We start from the raw sequence: 17,398 nt of genomic DNA, 5'->3' as shown, positions 1-17,398 counted from the left end.
TCTGAGACCGAGTCACATTCCACACTTTAACTCACACATCATTAGGGGGCGTGTGGCTCGGGGTTTTGACCTGAGAAAGCTAAGAAACAGGAACAAAGAGTGGGCTAGAATCAAGCCCTGCATTAGCAATGATTAACCTCTTTTTGCCCTAGATTGTATTTTAAAAGAACTTTCATTCTCATGATATAAATAAATCCCTTTGATTGATGCATACTCCTGGTGGAGTAAATAGCTTGTGCTGTAGCTTCCATATTGTTTATACGTTAGTGAGCGGCGTTCCCGGTCATTTTGCTGCCACCCTTGCGGCAGACTGCATCCTTCAAGGCTCGTCAGCATCAATCCTAGCTTCATATTCCTTCAAGATTCCTTGTCCTGTACTAGCACAAAAGACGTGTTCTTTTTTCACTCTACCAACCCATGCCGTGAAAACTCGATGAAAGTCTCCCAGCGAGGCATTCAAAGCATATCCTTTACCGATATTCTTCACGATTGTATTCCATCGTTTGTTCACTTACGCAACATGGAACTCTTCAATAGATAAGCCTTTATCTGCAAGTCTCATGCAGGGAAAGTTTCCCTCAACCGACCAATGGTCTTTGTACTAAACTCGAGTGAAGGTCATACCTGTCTACGCCAGACAGAAGATATAAATTGAGGTACTACATCTGAATCCCAGAGAAGATTATCAGACCACATGTCTATCATCCTTGGACAAACTCGACGCCTTCAAAGTCAAGTTCCAAATAGTCCAGAAAACGTTCCACAACCATGGCACAGCCTGCAGACGATAGCCATCGTATCCCCATGTTCACCGAGCAGAAGAAGCTGCCCGGCATCGGTAAACTCTCCGCGACCTGGATTGCGGTCATACTGCTTGAGAATGTGGAGTACCCAGAGCTCGTTGCCGATAATTGGGCGCTGGCCTTGCAAATTCTGCAGGGAGTATGGCAGAACCGCTGGCTAAAGAACCCAGCTCTTTGCCGCAGGCGAATGGGTGGTGTTCTCGCTGCCAGGGGATGTGTTCGCATATTTATCGAGTCCCACATTGGGTCCGGGACCTGTGGCCCGCCGCTGCGCTGGGAGTATGGAGGTGTGGACGAGTATGGCGAGCTGCACCTGGAAGAAAATTGGGAAGATTTTAAGGATGCTTTGGAAGCATTGTGCGATATTTATGGGAATGAAGCTGAAGCTGGGTCTGAGGCGGGGGTTGAAGATTCGACGAGTCTTATGTGGGAAGAAGGGTACTAATACCCGACAGTTCTCTCCCGCTCGTTTCCATTTTTGACGATTAGATACATAAACAGATACGTAAACATTTTTCTTTTTTAGAAAAAAAAACAAATGAAGGAGCATTCACAACCAAAGAGATATATGAAATACTTTATTTCAGCAAATAGAACAGGCGATCTTGATTCGAGCAATGAACAGCTTCTACGCCATGTAAAACCAAGTCCAGACTCAGACATAGTGACCGTCTGACGTAAAGCGATATCATCTTCCTCTTGCTCCTCTGACCACCAATCAGACGCAGTCCAGCTACTGCTGAAACACTACTATCACACGACCCCATTCATCAATAGTGGCTTGAACAGCTGTCAGTCCATACCAGACAGTCTGAGTCTGGGTGTTGGTGGCACATGCGGCTTTTGGGAGGAGGTACCTACACAGCTGCTTTTCAGTGTTCACCATATCTTTTACTTCGTCTGAATCCTGCATTGTCATAGGTGCGAACTACTCAAGGGCGAACTACTTACTGAGGTGGAAAAAGCAGAAGCAAAAAGGGGGCAACCGCTATAAGCTGCCTACAATAAACAGCCAGATAACAAAGACCCTGGCCGCGGCTGGTTGATCAGAGTCACTGGGGTCGAACATTTCGAATGTATAATTGTTGTAGATTAGGAGACGTGTTGGAAGATGAGAGGCTTTCTTTGCTGATATCGTATACTAAAGGAGCAGCGGCTTGTGGAATGGTTGTAGGAAGAAAGGAAGGTGGTGTGTTGAAAAAGTCTTTCCTGAGTCAGTATACACAGAGGATGATAATCATCACGGGTGTGAGCGGAAACTAATTCCTGTCGTCCAGGTAAGTAATAATAGTATCAGCTGAGGTTCTTATAGGGAGAATCACAAAATCATTACTACCGGCATTTTGATTACTAGGTATATCATCAAGTAAAGGATCAGCTGTGCGGGATTGTATGGGGTATTGAGACTACAACACAGTCGCCTAAAATATTTTCCGTCATATCGTATGCTACCTTTGCCCACCGACAAGAAATATTTGATCCTGAACAGTTATAATCTTCGATCTCTGAGTGTGTAAGGTATATATCACTCTCCTTGATTCTCTTCCCCACCCGTCCATCGACAAACGCTTAAATCATTGCCATTCGCTCAGTCTTCCCCCAAATGGGCCAAAATTGTAGCCTGGCATAGCCGTAGTAATAAATCATCCCACTCGGCTCTAGAATCATTTTCTTTAAACGAGGCTATTTTACAGTGACCCTTTTCTCATACGGGCTCTCGACTAGTAGTAAGCGGAGGGTACCGACCTTCAAACACATATTTGATCGATCCTTTGACAAGCCACCCGTGCGCGCATGTCAGGTCCCGGCGAAAACACTCTCTTAGGAGACCAACCATTCACAATCCTTTCTCCCACACGAATGATCACGTCGTTCATAGCATGCATATAACCCCCTATCAGCAGCCATTTCCGAGGCGCGTTTCGTATAACACATCTCTAAAACCGGAACAAATCATGACGATGACCCAGATCGATCGGGTCTTATGCTCCCAACAAAGGCCTTTGTTCCTCGCCTAAAAACTCTTTCAGTACACGGCAAATATATATGAAAAATTCAGACAAAGAGATTTCTCCGCGCCCGCAGCACAACTGCATAAATAGGGGCTAATGGCTCTCAATTAGCCGAACCCGCCAACTCCTCAAGTCCACCAACCCCTCATACTCCGGGTCATGCACCTCCGAATCCGTCGAATAAGCAAAAAGCCCAAGATGCTCAGCCTCCCGGAGACATTCACCCAGTTCACCGAGCTTGGCGAGGCAGATATCGGCACCCTGCACGGCGACCATGTCTCCGTCGTAGTGATTCATATCAAGAATGCCAAACTCCTTAGGGACGATTGGGCACCTGCCGTGCAGATCCTCCAGGATCAATGGCACAGTAAGCGGCGGCAGCAGCAGCGGCATCCGCAGCCCGATGGGAAGCCGCTGGGTGGGGTTCTCTCGACCAGGGATTCCTGTCGTTTCTACACTGAGCCCACGGCCGGGGACGGCCCGCCGCAGCGCTTGGAGTACCAGGGTCGCAGCGAGTTTGCGCCCCCCGTGGACGACGAGAACCCAGAGGTGTTTTTGGCTTTTCTATGGACATGCCTGGATGGGTGTGGGGCTTTGGGTCTTGGAGTCGACCCGTCCTAAGGTAGGACGGATGAAATACTTAGGCCGGGGCCTGGAAGGTTTATCGTCTCTGTCGCTTCTTGGCTCTGTGTTTCTTTTATTCTCAGAAAGCATAGCAAAAGAATACTATAAACATCACTCAATCTCCTAGAATGGATGCAGGAATTGTTCTCTGGATGTGTAGGACACCTACATACAACAATGTAGTGCAGCAATTCTGCTATAGAATCAGACATAACTCTGATTGGGCTAATAGCCTGCTTGTACGTTTGAAGATCTTGGGAGCCAAGTTACTACTGTACCTACTATAAGTTAGTATCTCCAGCACTGGTATGTTTGAGACAAAGTTTACCTTATCGTAATGTAGAGTTGTACTATTCAAGCTCATTTACACAAACAAAAACTATCAACTTTATACTGGGATCTCGTTCTTCTTTCACAAAATGATGTGAAGTTCGAAAAGCGACCAACCTTTTTTGCACGATACATCCAAGTCTATGCACACAACAAAGTTTCCGCCGATTCAACCAAGAAGGAAAGATACTTGGAAATTATTCACAAAGCGCAGAAGACTTTTGCTTGGATGGGAGTACTTCATATTAGCTTGATCTTCTCTCTGCCGCCGCGGTTTGTGGGGACTACTTGTGGATCGGCAGTCGGTCACTTATCGCGTAGCTTCGAAAGGCCTTCAAAGTTGCTGGCAGAAAACATTTAGGCGAGAGCGTGCTATTATCGCTTTGCATGTATTGATAGCCCTACATGAAGGTGCTACTGCTCATCGCCCGGCTCCGTCGCTCTTCCACGAAGAAGGGCCTACCTCTATGACCTTCCCTTTGGCTTGAGATCCACCCGCGGACAGCGCTTCCCGTTCGGAGATGTCGCGGGCCTCCAGGCTTACTCTAGCTCTTCACCCCCCGGGAAGAGACTCAGCCCAGTATGTAGGTGCAGGGCTGCGAAGCTCGCGTGACTTTTGGGCACGTGATGTGAGTCTTCTGCGAAGTCAACCGGGCTGAGCACCGTACACAAGTGTTTCTCCGGGCTCAAAAATTTGATACCCAACTTTGTCTTGATAGGCATTGAACTTGGAGGTAGTGGAACGCTCCTTTGCTCCCTGTGTATCGAAGACCGACTAATGCCCGTGTAATTCAACTAATAGCGTGATTTTAGAATGTCTCGTCGAACCCGTCAAGGAATTGATCTCTTAGCGAGCTCTCCTAGAGGTGAGCCACTCACTTTTCCCATTTCGAACCGGCCATTTCCGCCGTTTTTGTAGCTGCTGTTGAGGCCGACGGAGCTCGCCGGAATGAGTTGCATATTCACATGACCGATGCCTGCTCCAGGCTCGGAGATTCTTCACCACTGCTGCAATGTCTGTATACAATACCTGTGCCAATGTGGTTGCAAGTAAAGAGTAATAATGCTTGAATTTGTGGCCAATAGTGCTGATGTATCAGTACGAGCTTGATGGTTAGCTGATCAATCGACGCTATTTCGTTGTTCTTATTCACTCAAGGGCTCTGACAAACTCAAGGGCTCTGACAAACAGTGATTGAAATTCAAAGCTCTCGTGGGATGCAGTCTTATTGGTCGATGCCGGTCAACATCTCTTCAATCATTCTCACTCTCCCGGATGAGTACCAACTTGTGTTCAAGGTCTAATAAATTAAGACATTCACATTAGTCATGCCGCGGGTTGGGATACACAATAGATTCGAATGCCAGCTAACCACATTCTGCTGTACCCCTCTCTGTTTAGAAGTGACTACCAAACCCAATCAGTATGTGTCACAATCGAAGCCCCGTCTATCGAGTTGCTCCAGCTCGCAGTCCCGCAACAAAGGCTGCTCTTGATCTTCGGAATCATGACGCGATAATGCCCCGAGGGACCATGTAGTGTCAGTTCAGTCATGATATACCGTGGCTGGAATAATTCCTTACAGCGGCCTTTGGCGACAGGTATGAAAAGGGATGAAGATCTATTCTACTTTGACATAGATTTGAACGCAGCAGACTTGTGCGAAAGCCTGATATGACTTAATCCTTTATTCCACCTCTATGTGGATTTTACCTCCTTCTTCTTCGTGATTGGGATTCTTTGGATGTCAAGGTATGGATTCTAATCCACCTCCAGTAAGGTAATTTCAAGAACTGGATCCCTGGTCAGACTCGGCCAAACTGTCGAACATGAAACAACACCGAATTCAATTGTTTCTGCTGCGTCAATGTTGCTTCGATTGCTCCGAGCATATGGTCTGGGATGGGTACTCGACTCAATACATTCAATCTCAGACAGCAAGACAGAAAATGGTAATCCTCTAATGCATATCAAGTATGGCCACGCATATTCTTCGCACAGACAGCAAATTTGAAAGCTAGAAAACAGGAATATCATGTCAAAGTAACCAGTAGCTTGAAAAATTATCCGTGGATAAATACTCTCTGGCCTAGAGGCTCAAAGGTCTTCTCCACCGGGGAACCGGCTGGCTTCCCGAAAACCAACTGAGCCTTGAGACTCCAGCTTCCAGGGACGTTCCAATGCTCAGTAATAGGGGCATCCAGCATGGGGCTATAATGCTGAAGATTACATCCCAGCCCTTCTGCTTCCAGGAGGGCCCAAACTAGGTTGTGTCAGCGAAATGTTGATCGATCTTGCAGACAACGACAGGACTTACGTGCAAATTGATGCATGCCATTGGAATGCTCGGACCCTGGAAAGAAGTTAGCACTGCTGTCTTTCCAATGTTCTCGTTTGATGTCACTTACATTGTGGAAATTTATCCCTGAGCATAGGCCACTTTTCCTCGAGGCGTTTCAGAGGCATCGGGTCTTCGTAGAATAATACCTATTGCGTGGTGATTAGGCCTTATTGACGGTAATGCCAAGCGCATCAGCAGGGCTCACTTACAGTCCCGTATCCAGCACGGTACATGGCAATCCGTGGCTTGTAGAGCTTCTCAAACAACTCTGGGCTCACTGTCGAGGAGGCCACTTCTGCTGCCAGGTCCCATAGCTTCCGATGCTCATCTTTGAGTAGAACCACGAGGCGTGTTGCCTGGCTGTTGAAAGCACTGGGGGTGTGTAGGACCACCTCATTGATCAATTCTTCTAATCTCTCATCAGAGATTGTGGATTCGTCGGATAGAGCATAGATCGTTCGACGGCCTCTGAAGCCGTCGCTCACAGCGGTCGCGAGATTGTGCATGACGTAGTGGAATGGTGCCCGGATTAAGTGATGAGATAAAGAAATGACTGGTAGCAGAGCAATTGGGGAGTTTGTGATCATTCTTTTACAAGTGGGTGGGCTACAAGTCTTAAATAGTACGCGAAAAGAGGGACGAAGGAATGCGGAGTATCCACTACAGACCATAATATACTCAGCCTTGCTTATTCTTTCGTCTGGTGAAGCTTAGTGTCTTCAACAAATTCTCCTCCCGATACGCGAAAACTGCGCCCGACATTTCTCGTTCTAATTCGCAGTCAGGAAGTCGATCTCGTTTCACGCGTGTCGGTCTATATTCCATCGCGTTGAGCAGGTATCCTTGTTTACTTTCTTGATAATAGATCACTTTTGCGCGATCAGCTTAGGGTGTTTTCACACAGCATCCTCTGAAAGTCTGTCTCAATCAATCAGCTAAGAATGGCATGTTATTCACCTGCAGTAGAACATGATAGCCTCGAGTGATTTGAACTATGCCGCACGGGCGATCTGGCACCACCGGGGTGTCGGACATCTACACTTCCGGTTCTTTCGTCGACTTTGATACCGCCGGGTGGTCGGCCAGCTTACTGCCGATCCCTACGACCAATCAAACAGTGCCGGTGAGTCGGGCAATATTACCTCCGATTCTGTCGGTCGATTGGGTCCTAGAGCGTCTGCTCGGTCGTATTCCGAATCACTTCGTGCTGTATTTAAAGTTGTGGCAAAATTATGCGATGGGAATGAGACGGACCTACCCAATAGAGGTCATGCCCTCAACTGGGCATGCCCAGTTGCCCAGTTCCCAAAAACCGGCATAATTTGCACGTGATGAGGGCCAGGGTCGAGCCGTGCGCTTCCTGAATCGGTCTAGCGTGCCTTTTGGCCAATCGTGGAGTATCCTAACTATACTACATTGGGAACTGGAAAGGCCTGCAGTGCCCGATCTGGCCCCGGGCCCGGCCACTGCAGTAAGACCGCCTTCCTAATTCCGAACGCTAAGCCTATTAGGAACTGGGAAGGGCACCGCAACTGGGAATGTCCAACGCAGCGCAAGACCTCTAATAATCTGGTCAGATTAAAATAAGTAGTCTTTTTGGTTGTTAAGGAGAATTATATTTCCTTGCCGAGCGTTGTAACCTTTTTATGAACTCGAGTCGAGTTCCTAGCTGAAACAAGCTCTCAGTTGCCTCATCTATAGGTCATCGACTGACATTCGCGTTGAATATAAGAATGTACGAAGTTGAACAAATAAAATCAATCGCACAGATATCTCGGCCACCTATCAGGGATGTCACATAAGCTTCCAGCCGGGGCCTGAGGTCCCTACTGCCTATGCATGTACAGCGTGGGGTGAAGGGGTGTTCGCTTCTTCCCTTTATTTCCTCATATTTGAGGTTCTGAGTAATCTCAAGCGATTATGAATCGTCTCAAGTACGCACGGTGTCTTGAATTGTAGTAAAGCTTATGCGATCCTGAATACCTTCCCTGACCATAAGACAAAGTCAAATGAATTTGTATCAACTTCCTCTTTCCGCAGGGAGCCATTGGAGTAACGGCTCACTCTGGTGTGGTCACTCCTCTTCCATTAATGAATAGCTTACGTGTCTATTTGAATTTTGGGGAAGATAGGAGGTAAGTTGTTGGAGAGTTTGGGAAGAGAAGGCAGGCACACACAGTCAAGTGCTTAATGCGGGGGTGGAACGAGACGGTCAGATACAAAAAGGTGGCTGTGCAACATTGCGAGATGCGCCCCCACATGGTGAAGGCTGAAGGGAACGTATCATATCGCCCAACCCTAATTCACCTACGGCTCCTGCTCAAACAATTCCCATTCTTTTGACCCCATGTTGATTACCCGATTCACTGCTCTTATCTTTAGATGAGCCCAGTCCCTCACCTAACATGATAAGGACAAATCTAATAGCGACAACCGAGCAACTCGATCTCGGACTCATCGTGGGATATCAACCCGCACGGTTTTCTCGCCTTGATCCGCCGAGGGCTGGCCGCCGAACTGATGGGGCCTTAGTCTTATCTGGCGCACCGAGTTCAGAAGTCACAACAGGCCTGTGACTGGATGGGATTGTCAAAATTGGCAGCAAAGCGAGTCAATAACGGGGGCGGAGGCACTGAGCGGTTCAGTACAGGCGCGGCCAAGAGACGCCTCGAATGCTCTCCCGCTCGCCGAGTCGCCGAGTCAGTTAGGGTTATGTGCAGTACACCCCCCGGGATCCCGCATGCATCACGAGTCTCGTGAGGGAAGCTTGTTGTTTGATTAAACCTCGGTGTCTGATGGTGTGGCATGCATGCATGCATGCATGAATGACGGAATTTAGGACATAAGATTTGTTAACTCCATGAGACAACGCACACAGAAAACACACTCCACCGGCTTTAGTGCTCTGATAGAGTCACAATGGCGTTTTTCTTTTTCAAGCCACAGCTCACTGTAGCTACATTCCTACAGCCACTCGCAATCGGTACATTTCCTTGTGTGATGCCATCCCTGTTATCATCCCATCTCATGTCATCTCAGTCCACCCTCACACTCCGTGTCCGACTCTTCCCACACATCCCTGCACCATACCTACTACCCTAACATTCAATATCTGCCCACACCCAAACCTCTCCTCCCGTGCTCCCTCCAGGCAACACTCGAACAAAGAAAATCATTGAGAAGCTCGCTATGGCACAAGAAAGTATCACCACTTAAGGCACATCAAACATCACCATCGTCGTGAAATTATGCCCCAACTATCCATGCAGCGCATGCTCTTTGCTCGAAATCCAGGCCTTTCACATCATCGACCAGGTCTCAAACCTCAGACCAGCGAGGCCGCGGAAATCATCAGTGGGCTGAGGCCGAGGAGGGCGGTGGCCAGGTCAGTGGCTGTCATGGGGGTGGAGGCGTAGTCAGTCATCTTTGTTTTGTTGTCACAGTGGTATTGAAAGGATAAGGAAGGTGTGATGTTGGATATCGGTAGGTACGGGAGAGACCGTTGCAATGTCGATGATGTACGTGGGTAAAATTGTTGGTGTTGCTTGGTGGAAGTTATATTAATCGCTGGGATGCCTTAGTCCTCAGATCCTACGCCGCACGCCGAGCGAACTTCCACCAGTTTGCGAAAAATTGGGAAATACGACTTGACTCCACTACGAACCCAGTTCGGTCGGAACACACACAGTCTCGATTATATCAAATCTAAGGAGATATGATATGATCGGTCGATCCACTCCCAAATCTACTCCTCCTTCTTCGCCCATGCCGCCGATCCCGTCGGCAGCGCAGTGGACAGATCCAACAACTCATCGTAACCGGGGTAGGTCGACTTATCATCCACGATATTGACCACCTCAGTATTGTCGACGTACTTCTCGATCCACGACAGCGAGACCACGGTGTGCGCCCGGTTGACGTAGGGCTCCTCGCTGGCCTGCAGCGCCTGGAACTCCGGGTCGTGGTTGACCTTGTTGAGTTCCTCGAAGCTGCGGAAGTAGAATTCGATGGTTACGTCGTGGTCCTATCGGCATTCGATTGTCAGTCTCTGGGGTTGGTCAATGGACGCCAAGTAAATGGACGAGGCCGGGCTGATATCCTACATCAATCACCCAGCCGCGGTTGTTGCGGCGGCTCATCTCGTCGACGAAGGTCCGATAGGCTGGCGGGGAGTAGCACTATTGTTGTGTGTCAGAAGGGGGGGTTGGGATGCGATACTGGGCCACATGGATTGGATTGGCGCTCACCTGCTGGTAGGCGTAGATACCATGCTTCGCATGCAGCTTGGCCGCCTTGACCACGTAGTCGCGGGCAAAGTCGTGGCCCTCTCCACCCTGGCGGGCTTGCCCTTTGTAGAGTTTGATGGTGAGGCGCAAGAGGCGCTCGGCCTGACGTCCTGTCTGAGTCATTGCAGAATCGTGGGAAGAGAATGGAGTGTGTTTTGTCTACTTCTCCAGCATGGGCACAGGTAGCGTTTAAATACTCCATGAGGGTTGGGCAGGGGTGTCCGGAGTTAACGGAGAGAAGCCTTATCTCAGGGGTCCCCAAAACCCACCCCCTGGTCAAGCTTCCATATCCGATGTCTCGAAAAAGGCTAAGTGAATGACATATTCCGTCATAAATTATCAATTGCATGCTATATCTCACATCTGAGGCAATCTCCCAGCATGGAAACGCCATCTCAACCCCCGCAGGCATCGTTTCGGCGGCAGGCGATGGCACCACAAGATCTCACCATCCGACTTACTAAACGGAAACTAGCAACGGATCTTACGCTTCATCCCAGAGATACTATACAACCAACGCAAATGACCTGGTGATCAGCACCGTAAACGCCCCCGCCTGGATCTGTAGCCCTCTTTCGGCCGTATCCTCCGCCACCCACATCTCCTTCTGATCCTGCCGGGCCGTCCACCAGCTCACCGAGAATCCGCTGCGTGCTGACCCCCGGCTGCGAGTACAGCGAGAACCGCGCGGCGGCGCTTGACCTTTGTCGGCGGCCTCCATCCATGCTGCATACCAGCGTCGGAAGACCTAGCCTTCAATGCGGGCTACCGCTGTGAGAATACCAGCAATCCCCCCGCCCTCCTGCGCGGTGAAGCTTGAGTGGACGGAAGGGCCCCGAAATTGGATGGAGTTGGACCCGAATAGACAAAACATGGCGATTGGTGAGATCGTCAATGTAGCGCGCAGGGCTTGAAACCATCACTTGGATAGAATCGAGGGGGCACTCTTTCAACCTCTTTTTGAGTGCGGCGGATAGCTAGATAGCCGTGGGAAGGGATCAGAAGTCGGAGCAGTGCGTCTTATGTTCGGCACTCAGGCTCTATCACCGGTTATCATCAACCACGGGGTAAGAATCGTCAATAGACAGTACGAAAGATCGACGGTGGCGTGGTCTTTTGTTGTTTGCGTTGGTGGTTAGGGCAAAGGAGATTCGACCGCCCGCTTCCACATCGGCGATCACGTTTGTAGGATCGATCACCTCGGCGTCAACCCCGGCAATTTACTGGATAAGCTGGGATGCTGAGGCTACTAGGGCGAGCAATCTGCAGTCCTTGATCTTTCCGTGATGCTGGGATATTCACTCTTTGAAATGAATATTGATTAGACCAAGGGAAATAACTCGACCGTTCTAAATGGCCACCGACCTGCCTAAAGCCATACGAGCTGATTTCAAACTAATCCGGTATTGCTAGGCAGTCTGTAAGTCTCGATAAGTACTTGCTGGGATCGTGTATATAGCGTAGGGTAAGCCCAAGGTGTTCAAGGATTGAATACCGAGACAATACATAGCACGCATGAGATGTAGGCCTCGTCAACAGAAGTGCAGTTACGCATTGTAAGTCACTCAGCAACTCCCTTTTCTCGCGATATTCCCCTCCTGTTCTCCTCTCTCTTCTGCTCGATACAATGCTTCCCACAGAAAGCAAAGCAGCCACCCTACAACCCGCACCGCCTCAACTCCGCAAACACCGACCCCTCCCTCGCCAACAGCCGCCCCGGCGCATCCACCTCCACCACCCTACCCCGATCCAGCACAGCCACCAGATCCGCCTCCACCAGCGTCTCCACCCGATGCGCCACCATGACCACCGTATGCCCCGCAAACTCCCGCCGCAGCACCGCCTGCACCCGCCGATCCGCCGCCCCGTCCACCGCGCTCGTCGCTTCGTCCAGCACGACGATCCGCGCCGTGTCCCTGCGCAGGATCGCGCGCGCCAGGCAGAAGAGCTGCTGCTGGCCCGGGGAGAGCGCGAGGTCCTGCATCGCCGCGTCCAGCGGGTTGTGATTGTGATCCTGGGCTGTGCTGTGTCCGGCCTTCTCAGCGACAGTGGCCCAGAGGTCGGTCAAGGTGAGTGCGGATTGGATTTGTTGGTCGGAGTAAGCCTCAGGGTGGTTGCTGCCCGGTGGTGCCACCCCGCCACCAGGCAGGGTGAGCGTCATGTTCTCGCGGACGGAGCCAGACACGAAAAACGGCTCCTGCGGGATGGTGATGATCCGGTCGCGGAGGCAGGCTCGCGGCACGGACCGGATGTCGAGCCCGTCGATGAGGATCTGTCCTGCGTCGAGGTCGAGCAGGCGCAGGAGGGCGGCGAGGAGCGTGCTTTTCCCGCTGCCGGTGCGTCCGCACACCCCGAGTTTTGTGCCCGCGGGGACGCTGAAGGTGACCTCTTGGAGGGAGGGTGGGGCTTTCGGGTCGGCGGTCCAGGCGGCGTTTACCTGTTGGAAGACGATCTCGCCGTGGCGCGGCCAGGTGGTCGGTGGGGCGGTCGCGTCCCCGTCGGTCTCCTGCGGGGTGAGCTGCGCGGTAGACTTGATGCGGGCGATTGCCCCGAGGGAGGTCTCCAAGGTGGTCCAGAAGGTGAAGAGCATCTGGAAGGTGGCGTTGAAGCCGAGGATGCTGTTCAGCGCGAGCCCGATCTGCCCGCCCGAGCTGGACGTGCGCAGCGTGACGGCCAGAGTGACCAGAATCACGGCGAGGGTCCCGATGAGCAGCTGCAGCACCAGGTCAAGCCATCGCTGGATGCAGTAGAGCAGGTAGTACGGTTTCTGGGACTCGTCGAGCAGGTGGTTGCTGCGCATCGTGAACGCGTGCTGCCAGCCGAACGCCCGGATCGTCATCAGCCCCTCGAGCGTCTCCATAAAGTGCGTGTACAGGGGGCTTTTGGCTTCGAGGTCGAGGAACCGCATCTGGCGCGAGGTGCGTAGGTAAATGTTTTGCAAGAGGTACACGAGGCAGATGAGCCCCGGAATGGTCAAGGCCATGTAGCTGGAGCCTGCCGCTATGAGGCCGATCTGGGCCAGTCCATTGGCCAGGGCTGGATTCATGGTTAGACGGCACTCCCCTTTGGTTGGACTCGCAGACAGCACCGACCTTGTAGGGTGATGATCATTGAGGCTGGCAGCATGGCGTCAACCAAGGACATGTCCTGGCTAAATAGGTTGAGTATGACCCCGCTATCGATGGTGTCGAAATACGACTGGGTAGCGTGCGTCACGGTGTCGATGAGGGTTTGATGCAGATTGCCACCTGACTTGGGAATGAGGTAGATAAACACAATCCTAGGAGGTGGATGGGAATCAGCCACTGGGCTCTAGATGGCGCTGGGTATCCTGACCTCATAGACACATAGAACGCCGTAAGGCAGCTAGATGCGATCACCGCGTAGACCGCACAAAATACCCCGACACGACCAACTGCGCCAGTCGTGTACATTTCCAGCCAGATCTCTGCCATGTCAATTAGCCGCGATGCTCGCAAGGTCAAAAATAGCACCAGGAGCCCCGGAACATACGTGGAAGGTAGGTCGTGACGGCAACGAGCGCCACCATGACCAGCATCATTGAAGAGAGCTTCCACCCAAACGAGCGGGCGTAGTATTTATACACCGCGAGATCCCCGGTCCGCCGACTCAAGTCACTGACATCGGTCGCGGTCGGTCCTCGGAGCGCCTTCGGCAGCGGTTTGCTTTGCTTGCTTGGCGCAGGAACTTCCTCAGACTCATTCTGCAACCCAACATCTGCGCTCGCAGCCTCGTGCAGCAGTCCCGGTCCTTCCCCGCGGGTGAAGTCCGTCCAGGGTCCCTGATGTGCAATGTGGCCCGATCGGTCCAAGGCAATGACATGATCGGCCAGATGCAGATGTCGGACGGCATGGGTCACCAGAACGACTGTTGACGCATTGCGTCGCAGCAACCCCTCCGGCCCGAACAGATTTTGCACGATCTGCAACTCCGTCTTCGCATCGAGTGCGCTCAAGACATCGTCCAGCAGTAGAACGGACCGTCGGCTGTAGAGTGCGCGAGCGAGGGCCTAGGAGGGGCACTATCAATACAGGGGATCGCATCCGAAGGTCACCGCACATGGAAATCCACCTACCACGCGCTGCTTCTGACCGCCACTCAGGGTCACACCCCGGCTGCCGAGCAGAGTAGTGTCCATCTGCGGCAGGCGCTTGATGTCGACATCCAGAAGACAGGCCTCCAGTATAGTGGCGTACCAGCCCTCATCCAAGGCGGCCCCGGGGCCGGTGATAGCGTCTCGAAATACGAGGTTCTGCAGCCATGGTGACTGGCTACAGTATGCGATATCTCGGCTGTTGATCTGGATGCTGCCAGGGGTGGAGACAGCCTCGCCCAAGATTGCTTTCAGGAGGGTGCTTTTGCCCGAACCAACAGGACCGACAACGAAGCTGAACGAACCAGGAAGGACTTGCCAGTTGACCTTGTGCAGAACAGTCTCGGATTCTGGCGCCGGTCGTATGTCGGCCTCGTGGAAGGCGACGATGGGCCGATCGACGGACTTTGCAGGCAGGCTTTGCAGGACAAGCCCAGATTTCCCTGATTCATGGATTGTTGCACCAACGTCGCCATTGGGTTTGTCTGCGGCGGATAGATAGGCGTGGATTCGATCGATGCAACCCATTGCCGAGACCAAGGTTGGGTAGGAGGAAAGAAGCTCTCTCGCTGGGTCCGTCAGCAAGGAGATGATGGCCAAGGTCCCGAACGCTTTGTCGGTAGTCAACCGCTGGGACTGAACGGTATAGATGAGAAAGACCAGAAATGGTCCGATCTCCACCGGGATCATCGCTAGGCACTGGTGTTAGTGATACCCTCTCGCAGGATCCTGGTGAGAAGAGGGTGAGACCAACAGATAGTGTTACGCCAGATGCCAAACACCCGAAAGCTCGCCCCGAGATGTAGCTCGCGGAGCCGCTGGCCGTGGATGGTTTGGGCCATGCGCTCGGACAGACCCATCATTTTGATGCTCTTCATGCTTCCGAGGAGGGAGGAAGTCAGCGCGACCCGGCGTTGCACCGCGCCCACCCATGTCTTTTGGGCGGGACCGATCTTCTTGGCCACGTGCAACGATGCATAGAACGCGCCTGAGAAGGACAAAGGCTTAGAATGCAGGGATCATGGCAACGTGAAGAAAAAGGAAGCGGGGGCACTGGTATCGTACGTACCCACCACGGCAATTGTGGGACCAATGCAGATCCACCCGACTTGGCGCTCCAGCAGCCACAATCCAATCGCCAGCTCCACCGTGCGCGCCCAGACCTCAGCGATCTGGCGTAGGCTGAATGCGATCCGGTCCACGTCCGTGCTCATGAGGGTGACAGCGGCGGACTCATCCGGAGCTCGCGCGAGAGCCAGGGTTTTGGCGTAGATCTGCGAGACCATGGCACCGCGAAACATGGTAATCATGCGATAAAGGCGGTGTTGGTAATGCGCCGTCGAGAGCTATGGATGGACGGATGGATGACTGTCAATACTCGCGCTTTCCCCCAGCACGTCGGGTGATAGGGGTGGTAATGGACTGTACCGCAATTCCCAGGTAAATCAAGCCGGTGGCTGCAATCAGCCCGTAGCCGTCACTCTTATCCCGCGTCGAGTCCGCATCGCTGACATAGCTGATCACCCGGGTGATGAGAAAGGGCTGGGCATACGTGAAGCCAATGAGACACAGTCGGGGGAAAACCGTCAGAAGAAGCGGCCATTTGAGGCAATAGAAGAGGGCGATCACCAAGGAGAAGCGGCGCTCGGATCGATCTAGCGGTGGGGTCAGCCTCACCTCTCGTGGTGGATCCAGGACATACGTTTCGCCCACGCGACCTGCATGCGCTCATGCAACGGCCCAGCCGACAGCTCCTGATCCACGCGATCGAGGTCGCCGAGGGACAGATTCTTGCGATAGCCACGAACGAACAACGGGCTCAACCACCAGAAAAAGCTCCGATTGATGATCCCACTCGTGGACTCCGGGGGATACCTGCTGCGGAAAGCATCGTAGAGACAGGCGCGCTTGTCAACAGTCTCAAGAACGAGCAGCAGGACCTCGGCCCCCAGAGCAACGGAGGCGACAATCGAGATGGCGGTCAGGTGCCGTCGGAGGTATAGACTTCGAAGTTGGGTTGCATTAAACACACTGTCGAGCAAGAGATAGATGCAGAGGAGCGAGGAGGGACGCTCTGAGCGTGTATGCTCCAGGGTGGAGAGTGCGAGGACGAGGCTGCTTCCCAACAACGACACGGCAGCCGATGCAATGGACGCTGAGGTGGCGGGTCGAATGCTCCACAGCGTCAACAATGCCACTCGGAGGCCTAGGAGGACAATCGCGACCGTCTAAAATTAGGCGACGGGTTATTCAGAGTTCGAGGGGGGTCGTGGGAGGATGGGAAATTGTCTTTATAATTGGGTTTTTTTTTCTTGCTTACTGCTTTGCTGTACACCAGAGGGTGAGTGATGGGGGCCTTCTTCGGGCATCGGAGTAATTGGACCAGGCGAGGCGGTGCCAGGAGAATCAGCAGGATTGAAGGAATTAGTCCAAGGATGCTCTGTTCAAATAAGAGGGTGAAGTCGAAATGAACGAGACAGTCGGAAAGCGAAGGACCGAATCTCTGGTCATTACTGCGACAATTGTAGGCCATGAAGGGGAGAGAGGGGTAGAAAGAGGAGGAGGAGGAGGAGGAGGAGGAAGAGGAGGGAGAAAATTAATGGCACGATGGCATTAGGGGGGGAGGAGGGACATCATATAAGATTACAACCAGGAAATTACTGTAAGACTAGGAGGATAAGGATGATAAGACGATTAAACAAGCATGAGTCCTCCGTAATTGCCGACTGCGGCTTGGTAACTCAATACCGGGTATTATATATACTTGTACTTGCTTAAGTACTGTTGATTCACTTCCCAACTAAGTATCAACCACCACATCCGAGGTCCTCCACTTCCTCACACCCATGTAAAGTTTCCCCACGATTTTGACTGAACCGAAATCCCT

General features: G+C 52.0%; 5 protein-coding genes across 5 annotated transcripts; 2 read left to right on the top strand and 3 right to left on the bottom strand.

Moving 5' to 3' along the window:
* Positions 1-768: 768 nt before the first annotated feature.
* Positions 769-1,248, top strand: BO72DRAFT_499072 (uncharacterized protein; the record flags this gene model as incomplete). The annotated part of the gene is made up of 1 exon (XM_040948817.1): positions 769-1,248. The coding sequence occupies one exon, from the start codon at positions 769-771 to the stop codon at positions 1,246-1,248; it is 480 nt and encodes a 159-aa protein (XP_040798461.1).
* A 1,765-nt stretch (positions 1,249-3,013) lies between these two features.
* On the top strand, positions 3,014-3,436 carry BO72DRAFT_499071 (uncharacterized protein; the record flags this gene model as incomplete). The annotated part of the gene is made up of 1 exon (XM_040948816.1): positions 3,014-3,436. One exon carries the CDS (start codon positions 3,014-3,016, stop codon positions 3,434-3,436), a length of 423 nt encoding a protein of 140 aa, XP_040798460.1.
* A 2,138-nt stretch (positions 3,437-5,574) lies between these two features.
* On the bottom strand, positions 5,575-6,718 carry BO72DRAFT_450700 (putative fatty acid repression mutant protein). Its single transcript, XM_040945319.1, has 4 exons — positions 6,321-6,718; positions 6,179-6,257; positions 6,088-6,123; positions 5,575-6,033 (listed from the first exon to the last, which is right to left on the bottom strand). The coding sequence occupies exons 1-4, from the start codon at positions 6,615-6,617 to the stop codon at positions 5,834-5,836; spliced, it is 612 nt and encodes a 203-aa protein (XP_040798459.1). The 5' UTR covers positions 6,618-6,718; the 3' UTR covers positions 5,575-5,833.
* Positions 6,719-9,838: 3,120 nt separating this feature from the next.
* Positions 9,839-10,569, bottom strand: BO72DRAFT_450699 (uncharacterized protein). Its single transcript, XM_040945318.1, has 3 exons — positions 10,359-10,569; positions 10,215-10,289; positions 9,839-10,135 (listed from the first exon to the last, which is right to left on the bottom strand). Exons 1-3 carry the CDS (start codon positions 10,518-10,520, stop codon positions 9,857-9,859), a joined length of 516 nt encoding a protein of 171 aa, XP_040798458.1. The 5' UTR covers positions 10,521-10,569; the 3' UTR covers positions 9,839-9,856.
* A 1,229-nt stretch (positions 10,570-11,798) lies between these two features.
* On the bottom strand, positions 11,799-17,081 carry BO72DRAFT_450697 (putative multidrug resistance protein). Its single transcript, XM_040945317.1, has 10 exons — positions 16,832-17,081; positions 16,214-16,739; positions 15,940-16,166; positions 15,581-15,857; positions 15,266-15,499; positions 14,494-15,203; positions 13,911-14,427; positions 13,734-13,845; positions 13,490-13,677; positions 11,799-13,433 (listed from the first exon to the last, which is right to left on the bottom strand). The coding sequence occupies exons 1-10, from the start codon at positions 17,042-17,044 to the stop codon at positions 12,055-12,057; spliced, it is 4,383 nt and encodes a 1,460-aa protein (XP_040798457.1). The 5' UTR covers positions 17,045-17,081; the 3' UTR covers positions 11,799-12,054.
* Between the last annotated feature and the right edge of the window lie 317 nt (positions 17,082-17,398).

The sequence above is a fragment of the Aspergillus fijiensis genome (genome assembly GCF_003184825.1).
Source record: "Aspergillus fijiensis CBS 313.89 unplaced genomic scaffold BO72scaffold_48, whole genome shotgun sequence".
NCBI lineage: Eukaryota > Fungi > Ascomycota > Eurotiomycetes > Eurotiales > Aspergillaceae > Aspergillus > Aspergillus fijiensis.
This window is presented reverse-complemented; position numbering and strand designations above follow the sequence as displayed.